Source organism: Mesoplodon densirostris, chromosome 5, assembly GCF_025265405.1.
Source record: "Mesoplodon densirostris isolate mMesDen1 chromosome 5, mMesDen1 primary haplotype, whole genome shotgun sequence".
NCBI lineage: Eukaryota > Metazoa > Chordata > Mammalia > Artiodactyla > Ziphiidae > Mesoplodon > Mesoplodon densirostris.
The window spans coordinates 8,568,299-8,590,336 of record NC_082665.1 but is presented as its reverse complement, the minus strand read 5'-3'; the positions used below and the strand labels follow the sequence as shown (position 1 = coordinate 8,590,336).

The 22,038-nt window shown below is 45.9% G+C and overlaps 1 protein-coding gene across 2 annotated transcripts in view; it reads right to left on the bottom strand.

Moving 5' to 3' along the window:
* Positions 1-22,038, bottom strand: part of HLCS (holocarboxylase synthetase) — a 189,614-nt gene that overhangs the window by 155,802 nt on the left and 11,774 nt on the right. For both annotated transcript variants that reach the window (XM_060098501.1, XM_060098502.1), the window contains 3 exons: positions 14,452-14,614; positions 11,918-12,864; positions 7,006-7,188 (listed from right to left, as the gene is read on the bottom strand). In XM_060098501.1, the coding sequence (XP_059954484.1) occupies positions 7,006-7,188; positions 11,918-12,864; positions 14,452-14,614 (1,293 nt within the window). The remainder of the gene's footprint in view (positions 1-7,005; positions 7,189-11,917; positions 12,865-14,451; positions 14,615-22,038) is intronic.

Genomic DNA, 22,038 nt, shown 5'->3' with positions numbered 1-22,038 from the left:
CGTGTCCCCCAGACCCAAGCGGCGATACCCCAGGATAAGAGGGCAGGCCCAGTCCTCCCCGCTGCGGACCTCAGCGGAGGGCTGTGCACAGCGGCCCCTCCTCCTGCCCCAGGGGGGTGGAATGGGACCCGCTGGCAGTGGGTGGGGCGGAGGGGGGCCTCGACTCTGTCCTAGTCTGTCCAAATCCACCAGCTGCCCCTCTCGGCACAAACCCCTGTGACTCCACTGCCCAGCCTCCTTCTTTCTGTCATTTCCCTGGCTGAGATAAAAATAGCAACAGAGCCCAGAGAAACGGAAACAAGAGGGTGACTTTCTGGACCGACTGGACTTTAGGTTCTGCCAGGGAAAGAACTGTGGCTTTTCTATAAAATCAGCGTCGCTCACAAACACGCCGGTGTGCCCCGCAGGAAAGGTGTATCCTTCCTAACCTACGGTCACCACCGATGGGGGGAGGGAGTAGTGGCCGCCCAGCAATCCCGCTCCACAGACCCTGGGGCCCCTGAGTGGCTCTTAAGTCTCTGGCTCTAATCACACCTCCGGAAAGGAAGTTATCTGTTTGAAAGCGCTCACCCCGAAGATGTCAGCATACATACATGGTCTCCTTTGACAAATGGTTCAAAATAGTTCGATAGTCAAGAAAGTGCTACACCCAAGCAGGGGTGGGGACGCTAGAATTAGGAACAACCACCAGTAGCCACCTTCCAGCCACGGGAGCGAATGGACGGCTGAGGCCCTGAGACGCACATGCCGACCTGAGGGCTCAAAAGTAAACCTAATAGTCGTAGCCAGAGTAAAGCCATTTACTAACAAAGCCAACGCTTTTAAAATAATTAATATAGGTGTCAAACATTAAATAAAATATCAATATCTACACGAGGGTCCTTGCCTTTTAATATTCAAATTTTGACCATTTATGGGATGCATTCAAAGTCCAATGACATACAGGAATTTGTTTTTTAAGTTTTAATAACTGGTTTTGCTCATTATAAAATTAATACATGTTCATAACAGAGTATTTGGAAAATACAAAGAAATTTTTTAAATTTAATAAAATCACCATTAAGTCTACAAGATTTAATGGTGATTTTATTAAAATCACTATTAATGTAGACTTAAAATCACCATTAAGTCTACAAGATTTAATGCTATTTTGTTGCTACAAAATAGCAACAAGATTTTATGGTTAGGCGAATCAACAAAGGTTACATACACTTCCTTGTCTAAGTTATGCACTTAGCATCCAACTTTTGACGAGACAGATGGACCTGTCCATGGCATCAGAAGGTTTAAAGTGATGCCTCCTGACATCAAACGGGACTCCTGTAAGAGTGACTGCAGTTTGCTCCAAAATGAATACACTTAGAAGAAAACTGCAGGGATGAGGTACATTTCTCAGAGAGCTCATTTCATTAAAAAAAAATAAAAATAAAAAAATAAAACATGAACTTGTAAAAGAGCTTAGAATAAAAATACTCTCACTGTTTTAGTATCTCCTTTTCGTAAATGAGGCTGATGTGTCACCATAGACTGCTGACATTTTGCTAAAACTTGAGCCTGAATCTCACCAAAGGAAACCCAGACCACAGTGGAATAGATAGGAAATCAGATATTCAGAGCTTGTTGAAATATACCCCCCATATATACCGTATTTCCTTCCAGTCTTTTTTCTATGGACATATGCGTGTGGTGTATGTGTGCTCATGCATTTTATGGTTTACAACGTATCGTAATTTTGTGGAGGTCTGAATTTCAATCCTGCCCCTGGGAGATTCGATTAAATGGGGAGACCTCGGTCAGAGAAGTCCAGCTGGGCCACCCAGCATCTGCACCTCAGTGGGGCCTTGTTTCCCCATGGTGTCATGCATGGTGACACTCATGAAGTCACACGTGACTGGATTTTATAGCGAAATCACATGCTACTGTGGTGCCTGGGTGTCAACGAAGGTCTTAGAAACACACCTCCAGCAAATGCCAAGGGCTGACTGTACTTTGGGTGAATGGGTTTTTTTCTACTTGGATCACATGCTATCTTTTTTCCATTTATGTCACTGTAATATGGAAGCACATAGATGCCTCATAAATCTTCTGTGCACTTTGGTATAAAGAGCAAGTCTCCAGGCACCAAACTGTATAAACACAGCTGGTATGCAGTAAAACTATTTAGATAACTAGTGTGTTTATTTTGTTCTTCCACAGTCCATCCTATAATAGTACCTAGTACACAGTAAATGTTTAATGAAAGATGAATATTATTAACTGTGACTATGAAATAATTTCTACAGGCCCAGAAAAAGTGCCACCGATATAATGGAAAATTACTAAATTATACTATGCAAAACTGATGTAGAGAGAAAAAAAAAGCAAATCTCTGAAGAGCTACTTCATAGTTCTAGGATATAATTCTGCCTGCTCACTAGGCAGCCTGGCTCAGCAGCGACACCGTGTGGTGAGAGATCTCTGATCCTCAATAGCACAGAGTATTTTACAGGAAGCAAGAAGCAGAGAGCCAGGGAGGTGGATGGACCTAGAATCTGTCACACAGAGTGAAGTAAGTCAGAAAGAGAAAAACAAATACCATACGCTAACACATATATATGGAATAAAAAAAAATGATTCTGGAGAACTTAGGGGCAGGACAGGAATAAAGACGCAGACGTAGAGAATGGACTTGAGGACACGGGGTGGGGGCGGGGGGAGGGAGGGTAAGCTGGGATGAAATGAGAGTGGCATGGACATATATACACTACCAAACATAAAATAGATAGCTAGTGGGAAGCAGCCGCATAGCACAGGGAGATCAGCTCGGTGCTTTGTGACCACCTAGAGGGGTGGGATAGGGAGGGTGGGAGGGAGACGCAAGAGGGAGGGGATATGGGGATATATGTATATGTATAGCTGACTCACTTTGTTATACAGCAGAAACTAACACAACATTGTAATTATACTCCAATAAAGATGTGAGAAAAAAAAAAGAAAGAAAACAAACAGCCAGCACAGGCATCTAATCCAAAAGGTAGGTGAGAAACCTAAAGATGGGCCGTATGTAACAGGTGACGGGATGCCAGGATCCTCGCCATGGAACTTAATTCCATGGGAAGCAAGAAGATCTATTAAGAAGGCTCAGAATAGAGAGTACGATCCAATTCCATTCCCAATCTGTCATCCGTATCTATAATACTCAGCCACCAGCACAATGACGAGAAGGTGTTCCGAAATGTCTCGGCATCAGAAAGACGAGGAGGACTCGCCCAGCTGCCTCCAGAAAGACCAGCACAGTTGGTGAGTAGCCACCTTTACACCTGCACAGTAATTCTTCAGAGCACTTGTATTCCAGGAAAACACACTTCTGAAACCCTGGATTCTTTTTTTTTTTTTTTTTTTTTTTTGCAGTACGTCGGCCTCTCACTGTTGTGGCCTCCTCCGTTGCGGAGCACAGGCTCCGGACGCACAGGCTCAGCAGCCATGGCTCACGGGCCCAACCGCTCCGCAGCATGTGGGATCTTCCCGGACCGGGGCATGAACCCGCGTCCCCTGCATCGGCAGGCAGGCTCTCAACCACTGCGCCACCAGGGAAGCCCAAAACCCTGAATTCTTGCACTTCCTTCTACAGCAGATTCAGGGTCTTCTAAGAGGAGTTAATTAACATTAAGAAATAAGGATACACATATGTAACAATCATACCTTCATTCACGCACTCAGTTCCTTGGGCTCCCAAAGTAAAGCAGAATTCAGAGAGAAGCAGTTGGGAGGGAAAGTAGTCCACAGGACAGATACCTAAGATCAACCAGACCAAGTGAAGGGTCCGAAATGAGAAGTGAACATCGCTCAAAATTACTCTTTTCCAAAGCTTTTATATAATAAAGGGCTTGGTCGGCTTGGGGTCTGTGTGGAGTGTTTGTGTATGTCTATATAGAATAAATATTTGCTTTAATATTGTTCAAGCTTTGCATTCCCATGGTTTGTGAATGGGGGTTACCAATGAATAGGAGAAAATGTATCCTCCCACCCCCAGGCAGTTTAAAGAGCCAGAGGACAAAAATAGGAAGCATCTACTGTATATTGTAATATACACAGACACACAATACAAAGCCTTAGGTATTTCAGGTTATGCCCATTCTAAAGAAGATGGAAAAACCTAGAATTCCAAACCTCTGCTCACGGGACAGTCACAAGAGAGCAGGTCACTCTTTCCTCTCCACTGCGACGGCCAAGAGTCAGGAGGCCCAAGTCCCAAGACCAGCATGATCACAAGAGCTCACAGGAAAGGTCAGGGAGCACTGCCAGGGGCAAGCCTGGGTCTAGCTCGCTCCCTGACCTCGGAGCAGGCAGGCACCCCGCACAAGTCCAGCCTCAGCCCTCCACACTCAGGAAAGGAGGGAGAGAGAAGGTCTAGGAGAGGGACAGCCACCTCCCCTAGGGACCAGAAACCCTCACCCCAAAGGCTATGCCCCATCCCTCCAAGGTGGGGGGGGGGGTCTATAAATGGGTCCTCTTTAAGTGTTGAAGCTCTGAGGACTGGCTTTATTTTGATACTTTTTAATAAATCACAGAACAGAGCTGTTGCTTCTCCTTCTATTAACACATAAAACAGAGATAAATGATGTGGAGCTTTGGGGCCTGAGATGAAGGTGCAAACAAAAGTCATACCATTAATCCCCAAGAACACCCATTAAGAAGAGGGCAGGGCTTCCCTGGTGGCACAGTGGTTAAGAATCCGCCTGCCAATGCAGCAGACACGGGTTCGAGCCCTAGTCCGGGAAGATCCCACATGCCATGAAGCAACTAAGCCCATGTGCCACAACTACTGAGCCTGAGCTCTAGAGCCCGCAAGCCACAACTACTGAAGCCCATGTGCCTAGAACCTGTGCTCCGCAACAAGAGAAGCCACTGCAATGAGAAGCCTGCGCACCACAACGAAGAGTAGCCCCCGCTCGCTGCAACTAGAGAAAGCCCGCTTGCAGCAACAAAGACCCAACGCAGCCAAAAATAAATAAATAAATAAATAAAATAAAATTTTAAAAAAAGAAGAAGAAGAGGGCAGACTGGCTCAAAAAACTGTGTAATGAAAATGCAATGACTATGAAAAAAATCATCCATTGCTATACTTTTAATTTTTTTTAATTAAAAACATTACTTAGGGATTCCCTGGTGGTGCAGTGGTTAAGAATCTGCCTGCCAATGCAGGGGACACGGGTTTGAGCCCTGGGCCAGGAAGATCCCACACACCGCAGAGCAACTAAGCCCGTGTGCCACAACTACTGAGCCTGTGCTCTAGAGCCCATGTGCCACAACTACTGAAGCCCGTGCACCTAGAGCCCGTGCTCCGCAAGAAGAGAAGCCACCGCAATGAGAAGCCTGCGCACAGCAACGAAGAGTAGCCCCCGCTCACCGCAACCAGAGAAAAGCCCGCGTGCAGCAACGAAGACCCAACATAGCCAAAGATAAAATAAGTAAAATAAAATAAATAAATTTACAAAAAAAAAATTACCTAGTCTTTTTAGACCAGGCACCAGGCACTTATTAGGCACATTATACACTTTTAACTTATTCAATCTCCCAGCAACACCAGTAACATAATAATAATAATTGCACTAAGGTGTTTAATGGTTTTTTTTGTTTGTTTGTTTGTTTGTGGCTGTGTTGGGTCTTTGTTGCCGTGCACTGGCTTTCTCTAGTTGCGGCGAGCGAGGGCTACTCTTCGTTGCGGTGTGCGGCCTTCTCATTGCAGTGGCTTCTCCTGTTGCAGAGCACGGGCTCTAGGTGCACGGGCTTCAGTAGTTGTGGCACGTGGGCTCAGTAGTTGTGGCTCACAGGCTCCAGAGCGCAGGCTCAGTAGTTGTGGCGCACGGGGCTTAGTTGCTTCGTGGCATGTGGGATATTCCCGGACCAGGGATTGAACCCGTGTCCCCTGCATTGGCAGGCGGATTCTTAGCCACTGCGCCACCAGGGAAGTCCCTGCACTAAGGTTTAAATAATACAATTTCCATAGAACTTCTATATATACGATTTCATCTAGTCCTCAAATAATTCTGTAAGGTATCCAAATCCTAAATGCTCTCAGATTCTATATCTGTCTTCCCCAAGTGAGCACATCCCACCCAGAGAACTCATAGCTCTAGTCTCTTCTGAAAAGTAAGTTTGCCAAGGGACAGAGAATAACCCAAAAGAGAATTCCTCCTCTTTTAAAACGGTTCAGATAGAGGGTATAATTTGTTCTTTTCCAGCAAAGCAGGGAAGTTTGGTGTTTATAGTCACCTGGACTATTAGGTATTTGCTGAAACTATATAGTTACGTCACTAAACTCACAAATATCCCAATTTAGGGGAGACAAACAGAGATAGTCCCACAAAATAATTTGCCACAATCAACAAGAAATTGACAGCTTGGCAAAGCAAAAAGATTATTGAGAAGACACACCTGGAGAATGTGGCGACCTGCCCAACCAGGTAGCAGCCACAGGCATCAAATGCAGACAAAAGGCCAGGAAAATTCCTGAATACATTCCCAACTCCATGACATTTTCCCTTTAGACAAAAGTAAAAGATTATCAACTGAAATCCAGAGGCCCTTTTGCCACAAGATGGCAGACTTCAGCACAAAAGAAACAAAAGTTGTGATTTCCCCATCCAAAGATTCACTGAGGAAGGCCCAAATCAAAGCGAAGGCTTTTAATCCCAACTGAATAAACTGCGGTTTCCAAATACACTCTTGACACATAAAAGAGTGACCTTTTCCCCCCTCAAGTGGAAAGGGCCACAGAACTTTAAGACATAACTCCCTCTGAACTCCTATGTTCTTCCCTCCCTCCCTTATATAAAACACCAAAGAAATTAGTTACACTTGGACAACTTTAAGGCGGTTTCAAAACCTGAAGTCAAAATAGAAATGGACAATCACAACAGAAAACAAAATTGAAACCCACTGCAAGGCAACGACTGAGGGAAGGGTCACCGTTCTGACGAAGGGCACCTGAGGAGGTCCCTTCCCAGCCGAGCACACACTCACCTCAGCCGCAGACAGCAGGTAAAGAGGCGTTAAGGCAGGAACGTGTTTTGCGTCACAGCTTAGGCCAAGCGTCGTCAGGATCTCCTTAAGGACTTCATATCTTTTAAAATTGCTTGATTTGAGCAGGTTAAAATCCTCTGGTGTTTGCACTACTGGTGAGCTGGGAGGTAGTTCCAGGTGCACCTGAGGGAAAAAGACACCGTGATGTAAATCAGGGGTACTTAGCGACATAAAGAAAAGCAGTGGCTTTACTACTTTTTCTGAAAACTTGAACATGAATCCTTCTAATCATCAACAGTATATAAACCTGGAACCTGAATATTTGGTAAGGAACAACAAGCAATAAAAAGATTCGAGGGAGCCCATTAAAATCGTGGCTGAAAAGATCTGGTGGAAATGACCCCGGATAGTAACTTTCCAGGTCCCGAATTTTATCGCTAAACAGTCACGGGACCTTGGGCAAGTCAATTAACTCGGTTATATGACAAACATTTAGGAACATGGTTGTGCTGAGGACCCAAGTACAGTTGCTGCTGAACTGGGGGAGGCACAGTGGATCAAGCTCGAAGCTTCTATTCCACCTACTGGTCATAACTCCTGGGGATGGGAGTGGCCTCAGTCACCGCTTTAAGGGTGTTTGCAGGAATACAAATAGAGGAGTGGGGTTTGGCAGACTCCAGAAACGGCTGTCCCACCTCCCTCCTTCACCTGATAAGACTTGGAATTTCATGTATTTAGTTCAGGCTTTGTTGTACAGTTAAAGTAGTTCTGGGACTTCCCTGGCAGTCCAGTGGTTAAGACTCCACACTTCCCCTGCAGGGGGCGTGGGTTCGATCCCTGGTCAGGGAACTAAGATCCCAACATACCGGAACTTCTAGCTGACTCAAACTAGAACCTTCCTATCAATGGTCTGTGTTTTGGTATGAAGGAATGTACTAGAACTTCTGGCTCTGTTGAGATGAGATTTTAACTGGGCATTAGAGCCTGGAGGATGCCAGAATACTCAATACTCAGAAGGGCAATCTGACCATGCTTTATTTTATTTTGCTTTTGCCAGGGGTCAGCTGTGGGATTCTACTGCCTGCGGAGCACCCGGCTGAAGTTATAAGAACATTATAATAAAATGAAAAGTATAGTGCTAGGGGCTTCCCTGGTGGTGCAGTGGTTAAGAATCCGCCTGCCAATGCAGCGGACAGGGGTTTGAGCCCTGGTCCGGGAAGATCCCACATGCCGTGGAGCAACTAAGCCCGTGCACAACTACTGAGCCTGCGCCCTATAGCCCGTGAGCCACAACTACTGAAGCCTGCACACCTAGAGCCCGTGCTCCACAACAAGAGAAGCCACCGCAATGAGAAGCCCACGCACCGCAACGAAGAGTAGCCCCCGCTCGACACAACTAAAGAAAAGCCCACGTGCAGCACCAAAGACCTAATGCAGCCAAAAATAAATTAATTAATTAATTAATTAATTTTAAAAAGTATAGTGCCAGCCTTCAGGCAACTTAAAATCTCTCAATTTCCACTCAAGCCTTAACCAAAACAAAAATACTGCCCAAATATACTGTCTAAAACAATCCACTTGTTGAAAGTTGGAGCCAATCTGAAAAGTTTGCAGAGGACTGTCCAGCAGAGTCCCCACATTCCAGCGGGCCAGCTGAGGGCTGCCTGCTTCACCCACCGCTGAGCCTCTTGCCCACGAGCAGCAGGGGAGTCTGTCCTCTAAACAGCCCTAGAAAAGGAAGGAGGCAGAAAAGCGAACTCCTTTAAGGTGTATGAATCCTACTGTGTCTCCTTCTACCACGCATTCTTACCCAAAATGTGAGCCTCTCATCTCCAGGGGTCAAAGCCAGTGCTGGGACGGACGGTCGGCATGGCAACGGGTCACGTTTAATTCACCTGAGCACCTGACTGTCCGGAGATTACCTCTTACAGGTGGCAGAAATCAAACGAGCCAAGTTCTGTCCCCAGCTGGGCCCAAGGAGGGGCGCGAGTGTGGTTAATGGCCAATGTACTCCCTGGGCTGAACAAGTACACTCAGGGTGGGGTGCTACGGAAGTCCCTGTCACAAGTGCGAGATGCCGAGGACGAAAAGGAGAGCTCCCCCTCCGAGCGGGGCTCCAGATTCCAGGAGGTGAGAGAAAGCACAGCTGTCGACATTGTGGGCGAAGCGCGATTGTCGGTTTCAAGGTTAGGTGCTTCTACAACAGCAGCGAGAAGAGAGGCCGTCTGGCTCTGCACCTCAAAACAGCCACCAGTGCGTGTGCGTGCCGCACCCACCCTCCTGGTCCTCTGGCTGTGATGCTGTTGCCATAGTGATGGGCCCATTTCTGTAACTTGGCTTCGCCACACCCACCCTCCTGGTCCTCTGGCTGTGATGCTGTTACCAGAGTGATGGGCCCATTTCTGTAACTTGGCTTCGTCTAAAATTAAGGCCTTTAGACAAGCCCCAAAGCCAAAACTAAAAACGTCTCCAGTCACAGACGGGACGATGGGTGCTACTGGCATCTAGCAGGCAGTGCTGCTAACGACCCCACAACAAAGAAGGAACCGGTCCGAAATCTCAACAGTGCCATGGTTGAGAAACTCTGCTGTAAAAGCAGAACCGCGTCCGCTATGTGCTAAGCTAAATAAGAACACAAAATATTTCAAATCCATTTCACCGGCTCTATTTGCACAACTTCATGCCAAACTCCTGGTCCATGTGATAAATCGAATGTCAGCATTAACCCACAGCCTTAAACTTGCCCTGCAAATCTGATCAGCAGAACAGTCCATCAAAATTTCCTTTTTCTAGGGCTTCCCTGGTGGCGCAGTGGTTGAGAGTCCACCTGCCGATGCAGGGGACACCGGTTTGTGCCCCGGTCCGGGAAGATCCCACATCCCGCAGAGCGGCTAGGCCCGTGAGCCGTGGACGCTGGGCCTGCGTGTCCGGAGCCTGTGCTCCACAACGGGAGAGGCCCCAACAGTGAGAGGCCCACGTACCGCAAAAAAAAAAATTTCCTTTTTCTGTACAACGATGAATGCCTTGCCTAAGGTCTCAGTGTCAGCCCCCTGGCTGTTAGACCACCACCTATTGAGCAGCTGTGGTTTGTGCTTGAAGTCCTCCTCTTACTGGGTTACATCATTGCCCTATTTATTATAAAAATGAAGACTATGAAATTAAACAGGGAAAGAGGAAACTAACCAGCCTGTGCTAATATTTATTGGTTGATCTCGGCAGCAAGGTATGGTAGTGACACAGCCCTGAGGAGAAAACAGTGACCCTGTCACACAGAGACTGGAAGTCATTTAAAATCAAAAATGACATTCTAATCCCCTGCATCTGATTTCTGAGGCTGTATCATGTTGCCTTTTATCCCAGGGCAATGCACGCGTATCAAATTTTATGACAGTAACGGGGTCAATTTAAATGGTACAGCAAGCAGATTTGCTATGTAACTCGGAGAAATGGATCGCCAACAGTGCCGAATCAGTTTTCTAGTACAAGTCTGTGCACAGGGGTGGTAAAATTCACTGCTGAAAGCTGAAATGCAGCTCTAGGAAGTCAGGTTTTTAAGTGGATTTTCTGAGTTACTATAGTTACCATATTTGCAGACAAAAAGATAAGAGGAACTTTATTAGGCCTCCAAAAAATAATCCATGTAGTTTGCAGCCCACATGAAACCTGCTTGCGTTGTATGCGTTCATCTGTGAACATGTTCATGCCCCCTTAAAGAATATTTGGTCAGAAAACCCAAGAGACAATTTCTAGGAGGGCTGGAGAGACGCACAGCATATGAAATGAAACCATACCAAAAAAAAAAAAGGAAACAATTCCCTAACTCTATAAAAAGATCCCTATAACAAAACAAAATCTGTTATGCTCATCCTGGGAACCATTCTGGGCAAGATATCCACATCTACTTAGTCTTCTCATCAGATCATCAGGGACCTCCCTGGTGGTCCAGTGGTTAAGACTCCGCACTCCCAATTCAGGGGGCCCAGGTTCAATCCCTGATCAGGGAACTATATCCCACATGCCACAACTAAAAGATCCTGCATGCCACAACTAAGACCCAGAGCAGCTAAATAAGTAAATATTCAAAAAGGAAAAAAAAAACTTTCGCCCAAAGGCATTAAAAGATTTGCAGTAAATGATCAGGAATTCTGAAGTAGTCTATCCTGCTACCATTTACTTAAACAAACAACAAGCTCAGAAGAAAAAGAATGCGGGGGGTGGGGGCGCAAGAACCAGCAGATGAACCAAAGGAGCCCCCTTAGCACGGGAAGGGAAGTAAAGTTTTCCTTTTATCTCTGTTTCCATTTTTTCTTACCTATGCATTAATTTGCTATAAATCTAAATCATTTCAATATTCTCTTATTTGAAACTGTTCTCAGCACTTAGATTTTAAGACTGACAAATCATAAAGGAATTGAGGATCTGAAGGTGTTTTCAACACTCACTGTCCCAGCAGTTGGTGAGCATTCACACAAACCCCTGACAATATTTTAATATGATAGTTACTACTGTTTGGAATTACCACCCCAAGGCACTCAATTCCCTTCATTAAATAACAGTTCGATTACATTAACTAAAGTGTGCTTTGAGGCAAGAGAGTGGGGACTGATGGATTTTAGAAAGAGTATCACCAGTGTATAGATCAAGACAAGAAACAAGTTTTGGCTAATTCTTGGTTAACCAGCAATCTTTAATTAGCCATAATATCTTCTGCCTCATTCCTCCATCACAAGTATTTCGGTGAAACAGGATATCCACAGGAAAGCCTGCTATTTACCATCAGCAAAAATTCCCAGCCGAAAGTCAGAAGCACCCCCCCAGCACACAGACTCTCCAACCTTTCAAAGTACATTCTTCGAGAGCGTATCCAATCAAAGAGACCCAAAGATCCGGACACGGATGCCAGCCTGCGTACCTGGCAAAGAACAGCTTCTCCTCCACATGTTCCGAAAGGCACTTGCACAATCAGCCTGTCCTCGTCCTCGTTGTCCAGGTGGCCCTGGAGCTCGCCCAGGCTGAGCGGCTCCCCGGGGCCCCCCTCGAAAACGCAGCCGCTGCTCAGGACGCTGAGCCTCACCTGGCTCCTGTCCGCCTTGCAGAAAACCAAGCTCTGGACTGTGTCCTGCAGTGGGGTCTTCCTGGTCACCTGGAAGCCAGCAAGCGTGAAGGGTGATGACAGGCCCAGTACCTTCCCTCCCTGAGAAAGATAGGCCATGAACCTCCGGGACAGGTCCTCAGGGACGGGCTCCCTCGTGGCAATGACCAGCAACAGGCAGTTGTCTGGCCACGGGTCCCTGAGAGCACTTTCCAGTGACAGGTGGTACAGAGTGTAGCAGTTGGTGTCCACGCAGTCGGCCAGAACTGACCGGACCTGCTGGAGCCGGCCCAGCGCGTCCTGGGAGTCGGACCCCACGTAGAGAAGGATGTTGGGTGCCTTTCCCGTGAGGTTGACCCTCCTCTGTTCTCTCTTGGGGCAGAGGTCATACGCGATACCCTCCAAACCACTGCTGTAGTCGTAGGGAAGATCTGGAATGTTCTCTGCAGAGGCAAACTTGACGGATTCGATGGTGCTGTTCTCAAGCTCCAAACACTCGTGGCAGCTAGAAAGATGGAGGTGACAGCGCTCGACGGAGCCCACGCCTCTGTCGCTCTCCCCGGCAGGCTCGCTGCCAAGGGCACCGCCTTGCCCCTGCGTGGGTGCGGAACCCAGAACCTGGCGGTCCTCTCTGCCAACGTGCTCCATAGCCTCCAGCTCAGGCTTGCTCTCAACAGAAGATTCAGGCTGGGGCTCTAGGAGCTGGGCTGGCGCGTCTGAGGCTTGATCCTTAAGTTCCTTCAGAGCGGAGTCGCGCAAGTGGACGGCTAAAGCGAACAGAAAAGACAATCCATCAACCCTCTGGTTTGTCACGCAGCTCAACTCAGAACCTCAGGGCACTCTCTGCGCTGCACGACCTACATTCCAGGGCAGCCCTCATCCCCCCCCGCCGAACTCTGAGGCCTCCTTGAGAACCATGTAACTGCTCCCACCTGCTAGGAGGGTGCCCCTGACAATCCCGAGTAAAATCGCACGTTTCCACACCTTTCCCATACAGATCGGAAAACCTCAGACCCCCTTATTGTCTGGTGAAGAAAGTGAGATTCGGAGAGATGATTTTGTCCACTTGCTTATAGATTCAATTTTGTGGCTATCCATCTCCTATATGATAACGAAACTCAAAAACAAGGCACATAGCTAGAGTCTATCCACGCACGCCCCAGGAAAAAAGCCACTCTCAGGACACTTCATTGGATCAGCCGGGGAGAAGGATCTTGCCAGTATCTTGACCCAGGTCTGGAATATAAGTTTACAATCACTGATTCAAAAAACATCAACTGAGCACTTGCTAAACGTCTGGCATGGTATTAGGCACATGCACATGGCCGATGGGGAAATGAAGTGATTTTCACAAATTTCCAGAGCTGGTGACACTCACTGGCTCAAGATACAAATGAAGACGTTCTTGTAAGTCAATTTTACTTCAATAAAATAAAATTTTAAAAGTATATGTGTACATCGGCTTCCCTGGGGGCGCAGTGGTTGGGAGTCCGCCTGTCAGTACAGGAGACACGAGTTCGAGCCCTGGCCCGGGAGGATCCCACATGCCACGGAGCAACTAAGCCCGTGAGCCACAACTACTGAGCCTGCGCTCTAGAGCCCGCGAGCCACAACTACTGAGCCTGCGTGCCACAACCGCTGGGGCCCATGTGCCTGAACCCCGTGCTCCGCAATGGTGGGGGGACCACCACAGTGAGGGGCCCGCGCACCTCAGTGGGGAGTGGCCCCCGCTCTCCGCAACTGGAGAAAGCCTGTGCGCAGCAACGAAGACCCAATGCCGCCAGGAGTGAAATTAATTGATTAATTAATTAATTAATTAAAAATTATATATGTGTATACATATACATAAAAAAGACTAACATGGACATGGAAAGCCTACTTTTAAGCCTAATTAAGGAAGAACATTTTGCGTGTTTCCTGAAAAAAGATGTGTCCCAAAATGATGTAGTATATATGTTTTAAGTAAAAAAAACTGTTAGATTTAGAACTTCATAGTAACACTGGCTATGCCTTCCATTCAGTTGAAGTATGGTCTAGAAACCAGTTATACTGTATGAGAGTGTGTGAAATAAATATTATATGGGTTCTAACTTTTCAGGCCATTTCATGAACAACGCAATTATGGGAAATCCTTCTTTAAGAATTTGAAAAGCACTAATGATATAGTCAGGGATAAGCACCTCAAAAAAAAAACTGACACATGTATGAATGTTATAGGATTATGGTTCTATCCAAACTGCTGGCTGAATTAAGCTGCAAATACGCATTGCCCTTAAGTCACACCAAACAACAGTCCTTAAGCTCATAACTAATGGCATGCTGCTATGATGAAAACATCTCCCAAGATGACTTACAAACGATCTTTTGGGGTATCAGTCCATTAGCCACCTGGAGTCTATCCTCAAGGAATGCCACTCCCAGCTTGCTGAAGTCATCCACACTTGCTTTGGCGATTAACTGATAAGGATCCCCAGGTCTGCAAGCTAACGGCAAGCAACAATCCGACCACTTCACAACCTGAGAAGAAGTGGGTGAGGGAGGAGGAAGAAAGACAGGATGAGATTTTTCTTCTCTAAAATAACCAGATACTTTACTTTTCCCTTCAGCTCCCACCACTATATTACAGTCAAACAACGAATTACTGGATAGTACACTTTTTTTTTTTTTTTTTTTTTTTTTTGCGGTACGTGGGCCTCTCACTGTTGTGGCCTCTCCCGTTGCGGAGCACAGGCTCCGGACGCGCAGGCTCAGCAGCCATGGCTCACGGGACCAGCCGCTCTGCGGCATGTGGGATCTTCCTGGACCGGGGCACGAACCCGCGTCCCCTGCATCGGCAGGCGGACTCTCAACTACTGCGCCACCATGGAAGCCCCTGGATAGTACATTTTAACATCAAAGATGTCCTGGTTCAAACATTCTCATTTCTACTCAACAGGGCTTACAAAGCACTAGATGTACTCTCTCATTTAAAAGTAATTCAAGTCTTAACTGCTTTTCAAGAGACTAAAAGGGGAAAAGGCCATTCCCTACATACTGGAAAAACATAAACTTGCCCTTCACTAACAGGAAATAGGAGAGAACAAGCCCGCAATATCCAATGATTCGTGGATATTCATTCACCCTTAGATCAGCTTTTCTCAAAGTGGGGTCCAAGACCCACTACAACAGAACTCCCCGGGAGCAGATGAAAACTTCATGTTTCTGGGCACTACTCTCTGTCTGGTGCTTCAGACTCTCTGGAGTTGCAGCCCAGGAATCAGAAGTTTAAACATGCTTCCCATTGATTCCTGAAATGTGAGAGCAACCTTCTCCAGAGAGCTCCGGCCTGTCGCAGTTCACATTTCCACCACAAGGGGGACAGGGAAAATGACAGTAGACAAAGCTCAGTCCTTTAAGCCAGCGGTCCCCAAACTTTTTGGCACCAGGGACCAGTTTCGTGGAAGGCAATTTTTCCACGAACCGGGGTAGGGGGGATGGTTTTGGGATGACTGAAGCACATTACATTTATTGTGCACTTTATTTCTATTATTATTACACTGTAATATATAAGGAGATAATTATACAACTCACATAATGCTGACAGGAGGCGGAGCTCAGGCAGTAATGCGAGCGGCGGGGAGCGGATATAAATGGCTATAAATACAGATGAAGCTTCACTCGCCCATCCACCGCTCGCTCACCTCCTGCTGTGTGGCCTGGTTCCTAACAGGCAATGGACCAGTACCAGTCTGTGGCCCAGGGGTTGGGGGCCCCTGCTTTAAGCCTTCCAGTGTTTATGAAAAAAATCTGAGACTGGGACAAGAAGGGGAGCCCCTTGGGGTTGGGAGCCTGGTTCTGGAGCCCTAGATCTGGGTCTGGGTCAAACTCTGCTAATCGTCTCAGAACCTCTCAAGTCTCAGCTTCTTCATTTCATAAAACAGGAATAATGATAGTACCCATCATTGTATAGGTTTGTTATGTTAATGAAATTAAAGAGTTTATGTAATGCCCCCAGTAGAAAGCTTGGGACAGAAAAAGGGTTCAGTTAATGGAAGCTGCTATTATTAGAATCTGGCTTTAAAAGCAATATTGAATATAGTGGTCCTTTTGCAAGATGCCATGAATAATTTCCCTACTTCCCAAAATCTTCTCAGGGATGTCCTGCCCCAAATTGCATGATCAGAGATATATACTTTTTTTTTTTTTTTTTTTTTTGCGGTATGCGGGCCTCTCACTGTTGTGGCCTTTCCCATTGTGGAGCACAGGCTCCGGACGTGCAGGCTCAGCGGCCATGGCTCACGGGCCCAGCCGCTCCGCAGCATGTGGGATCTTCCCGGACCGGGGCATGAACCTGTGTCCCCTGCATCGGCAGGCGGACTCTCAACCACTGAGCTACCAGGGAAGCCCTAGAGATACATACTTTTGAATTCCATTTTTTAAATTGTTAGGTTAGGCTTTTAGAACTAACTCTTGCTGAAAACAATTTTTAAATGCTGGATATGGACTTCCTTGGTGGTCCAGTGGTTAAGAATCCGCCTTCCAATGCAGGGGACGCAGATTCAATCCCTGGCCAGGGAACTAAGATCTCACATGTCATGGGGCAACTAAGCCCTCGTGCTGCAACTACTGAGTCCGTGCCACAACTACAGAGCCCAAGTGCCACAACTAAGACCCGACTCAGCAATAAACAAATAATTAATTAAATGCTGGAGAAATAAAGAAAACGTCATTTTTAAAGCACTGGAAAATTGACTAGATAATGAAGAACTTCCAGGCCAAATGCCAGGGTAAATCCTGAACCTACAGAGGTAAGGGGAATTCCCACAAGCCAAGGAACTTTGGCCCTGAGGTTACTTGCTTATCCAGGAAACCTGGGATTTAAAAGTCAGGGCCCATAAATAAATAAATAAATAAATAAATAAATAAAAGTCAGGGTACAACTGGCATCAAGATAAACATATAGATCAATGGAATAGAACTGAGAGTATAGAAATAAACATATACATTTGTAGACGATTGATTTTGGACAAGGTTCCCAAGACAACTCAAAGGGAAAGAATCATCTTTTCAACAACTATGCTGGTACAACCAGATATCCACATGCAAAAGAATGAAGATGTACCCCATCTCATACCATGTATTACCAGGTACAAAATTAACTGAAAATGGATCAAATCCTCAATATAAGAGCTAAAACTACAAAACTCTTCGAAGAAAACATGGATGTAAATCATCATGACCTTGGATCAGGCACTTGTTTCTCAGATAAGACACCAAAAGTACAATCAACAAAAGAAAAAAATAAATAAATTGGACTTCATCAAAATTTTTGAGTGGGACTTCCCTGGTGGCGCAGTGGTTAAGAATCTTCTGCCAATGCAGGGGACACGGGTTAGAGCCCTGGTCCGGGAAGATCTCACATGCCACAGAGCAACTAAGCCCGTGTGCCACAACTACTGAGCCTACGCTCTAGAGCCCAAAAGCCACAACTACTGAAGCCCATGTGCCTAGAGCCCGTGCTCTGCAGTAAGAGAAGCCACCACAATGAGAAGACTGTGCACCGCTACGAAGAGTAGCCCCAGCTCGCCACAACTAGACAAAGCCCGCGCACAGCAACAAAGACCCAACACAGCCAAAAATAAATAAATTAAATAAATAAATTTATTTTAAAAAATTTTGTGCTTCAAAGAGCACCTTCAAGAAAGTGAAAAGACAACCCACAAAATGTGAGAAAATATTTGCAAATCATGTATCTGATAAGAGATTTGTATCCACAATATATAAAGAATTCCCACAACTCAACAATAAAAAGACAAATACCCAATTTAAAAATGGGCAAAGGATCTGACTAGACATTTCCCCAAAGAAAATATACAAGTGGCAATAGCACTTGAAAAGATGCTCAACACCATTCGTCATTAGAGAAATGCAAATCAAAACTACAATGAGATGGACTCCCCTGGTGCCGCAATGGTTAAGAATCCACCTGCCAATGCAGGGGACACGGGTTCGAGGCCTGGTCTGGGAAGATCCCACATGTTGTAGAGCAATTAAGCCCGTGTGCCACAACTACTGAAGCCCGCGTGCCTAGAGCCCGAGCTCCACAAGAGGAGCCACCGCAATGAGAAGCCCGCGTACTGCAACGAAGAGTAGCCCCTGCTCCTCACAACTAGAGAAAGCCCGCGTGCAGCAACAAAGACCTGATGCAGCCAAAAATAAATTAAAAAAAAAAAACACTACAATGAGATACTTCATCCTCTACTAGGATGGTTAAAATCAAAAAGATGGACAATAGGGAATTCCCTGGTGGTCCAGTGGTTAGGACTCCACGCTTTCACTGCCAATTGGGTTCAGTCCCTGTCAGGGAACTAATATCTCACATGCCATGAAGCGTGGCCAAAAAAAAAAAAGATGGACAATAATAAATATTGAGGATGTTGAGAAATCAGAACCCTAATACACTGCCGGTAGAAATGTAAAAGGGTGCACCCTCCTTGGAAGAGTTCATCAGTTCCTCAAAAAGTTAAACAGAGTTTCCAAATGACCCAGAAATTCCACTCCTAGGTATATACCTAAGAGAATTAAAAATATACATCTACACACAAAACGTGTACACAAGTGTTCATAGCAGCATTATTCATAATAGCCAAAGAGTAGAAATACCCCACATGTCCATCAACAGATAAATGGATAAATAAAATGTATATATCCATACAATGGGATATTATTCAGCCATGAAAGGGAATGAAGTACTGATACATGTTACAATGTAGATGAATCTTGAATACATTATGCTAAGTCTAGGAAGCCAATAACTAAAGGTCACATATTATATGGTTCTATTTATATGAAATATTCAAATCAGACAAATCTATAGAGTTGGAAAGTAGATTAGTGGCTCCCAGGGACAGGACCACTGGAGAGTGACTGCAAATAGGTACACATTTTTTTGGGGGGGTGATAAAAATGTTCCAGAATTAGATGGTGGTGATGACTGCACAACTACTGAATTGTAATTATACACTTTAAAAGGATGAAATTCATGGTATGTGAATTGTATCTCAATTTTAAAAAGAAAAAGAAAAGAGTCTGGAGTCCTCCAAGGTTCAATACTACCCCACAGAATCATTATGCCTTAGTATTTCATTTCTCTCCTTAAAGAGAATTCAAACTGAATTTAACTTTTCTCCTTAGGCAAACAATAATTTTTAAAGTTGAGAAACAGTGTCTTCGAGGGAAAAATAATAAATGCAAGCCCTTATGGTCAAAAGGTCGAAACGCACTAATCAGTCTAGCCTATTTGGAGAAAGAGAAACTTCAGAGTTTTTAGCTCTACATGAAGCTTTCCCTCCCTTTTACCACCTACTTCTCCCACCTGCTCCCAGACATCCAGCCAGAGTGAGCAGGATTCACCTGGAGGGGCCAGCCTGACCAACGCTTCCGTAGGACTCTGCATTTCAAATAGGACACCTTTGATCCAGGGTGAAGAGTTGAAGTCTACAATTCAGACAAATATTTAGTTGATTCCCAGCTTTGAGAATGCAGGAAGGATGTCAGCTCAGGAGGATGAGAAGATAAAGTATCGCCTTGGCAAGAGCTGACTTCAGATGAGGGTGAATGGGAAACATGAAAAGGAGCAATGCAACCTCCTGCAGGAGGCTAAAAGCATCTTTGTTCTCAGCGCTATGACTGGCAGAGAATAAGGACAAATACTCGGCCGGTGGAGATACAGCCCAGAATTTAGTTGTTCAGACGTTGATGTAGCACCCTGCTGCAGCGGGCACTGGCGTGGAGCTGTGCCTCAAAGTAAGCACTTCCTGTAAAAGGAGCCAACAATGAAATCCTCACACCCAGGAGAGACGCAGGAGATAAAGCAAGGGGGGAAGGACAGGAAGCAGCCAGAGAACAATATATACACACGTCCCTGATCAAGTTTCGCAACTAGGCCGGCTGTTTCCTCACCTCAGTGCATTTCCTTTTTCTAGGAACGTGGCCCGTGAGCCACAGACCATGCAAACTCCTCCAAGCAGCGCTGCGGCCCCGATCAAAGCAAAGCCGCAGTGTCACCGGGACTCATCCAGGGTGTCTGCCATCCGCCCAGTGGCTAAAAGCAAACAGGCCACTTCCCATATGCACTTCCAGCTGGAGACAAAGGGACAAAGGAAGAAAGGGGAAGTCAAGCAAAAGGCTTACTCCCCAAGATCAAAGGCAAAGGAGCCCTGGTCAGCCCTAAACAAGGGGATGTCCTCCTCTCCTGTGCAGCCTGCAGAAAGCCCTTCCATAACCCGAGCCTGGGACTTGGGGCTGCAGTGACTACGTTGGTGTGTCCACTCCACTCCACTCAACACACACGTGCACCAGGAAGGGGATCCAGGGACCAACGGAATGGGGTTAAATTCGCTACAACAACTTGCCCTTCCCAAGGCTGCCTGCAGCAGGTGCGGAGCTGAAGTTCTGCAGCTAATCGGGCAACGGGAATCTCAACAGCCAGTTAGGTGATGGTTAATCGATGTGCCAACTCAGCTAGGCCACGGTACCTGGATATTTGGCCAAACATCAGTCCAGAGGTGACTGTGAAGATATTTTTTAGATGTGGTTCACATTTAAAATGAGTCCGCTTTGAGTAGATTATCCTCTGTAATGTGGATGAGCCTCGTCTAATCAGTTGAAGGCCTTACAAGAAAAAGACTGAGGTTCCCAGGGGAAGAGGGAATTCTGCCTCTAGACTGCCTTCAGACTCAAGCTGCAACATCCATCTCCCCTGAGTTTCCAGCCTCCGGCCTGCCCTGCAGATTTGACACCACAATCACGTGAGCCAATTACTTAAAATAATCTCTTTCTTTCTGTTTCTCTCCCCCGCCACTTCCTCCCTCTCTCTCCCTATATATGTACATATATATGTATATGGATGTATGTATAATGCACACACGTGTGCGCACACACACACACACCCTATTCTGTTTCTGAAGAGAACCCAGATAAATACAAGTTACAACCAGTTACACCCTGAATAAGATCAATGTCACAGCATCGACACTGCTAATTTTCTGGCTCTTGTTGCTCCTCTTACAAATCAGTGTAATTACATGCTAGGTTTTTAAACATCTAGTAATGAACTGAATGCAGGAGGGCTAGACACACAGAGATGTGAAGAATCTGAAACCAGGGGAGTAAGGGGAAGAGGTTATTTCTTACTTTCAGTTATGCTCAATGCCTTTTGGGTTTGAAAACAGAAAGGATACAGGAGTACTACAAAATTCATTTTCACTCTATTATTTAAAAAGATACTATGCCCCATGGTGCTCTGAAGAGAAGGGTGTTGGAAAATCAAGTGACAGTGTAAGGGATATAACAAGTCCACAGCAAGCCAGAGCTGAAATAATAAAGTGACCCAGGTGAGACTTAAGGTGGTCCTGCAAAACCGTAACTGACCAGAAACTCAAGAAAAAGGGTGGTCTAGGTGTTCTAATTTTCTGAATAAATGAGAGCTCATCAGAAAAGAATAGAAATACCCTTGTTATCATAACCTTTCTCTATTATGTGTGTTCTTCTTCTTTTTTTTTTTTTAACTTTTTTCTTTTTGGCCACGCAGCTCACAGGGTCTTAATTCCCAGACCAGGGATGGAACCCATGCCCCCTGCAATGGAAGCACAGAGTCTTAACCATTGGACTGCCAGGGAAGTCCCTATCATGTGTGTTCTTTAGATGCTCCATAACCACCTGAGACCCAGTGTCTACAGTGTACTGCAGGAGCATCCCCAACTGTTCACTTTATATCCCTGCCCCACTGACGTTGGTAACCCGAGGAAGAGGAGAAGTTTTAACAGACATCCCAAGTGTTCTGGTTATACACTGCTGGTAACAAACCACCCCAAAATTTAGTGGCTTACACTCATCATTTATTTTGCTCACAAATCTCAATTTGGGCAGAGCTTAACAAGGACGGCTCAACTCTGCGCCAC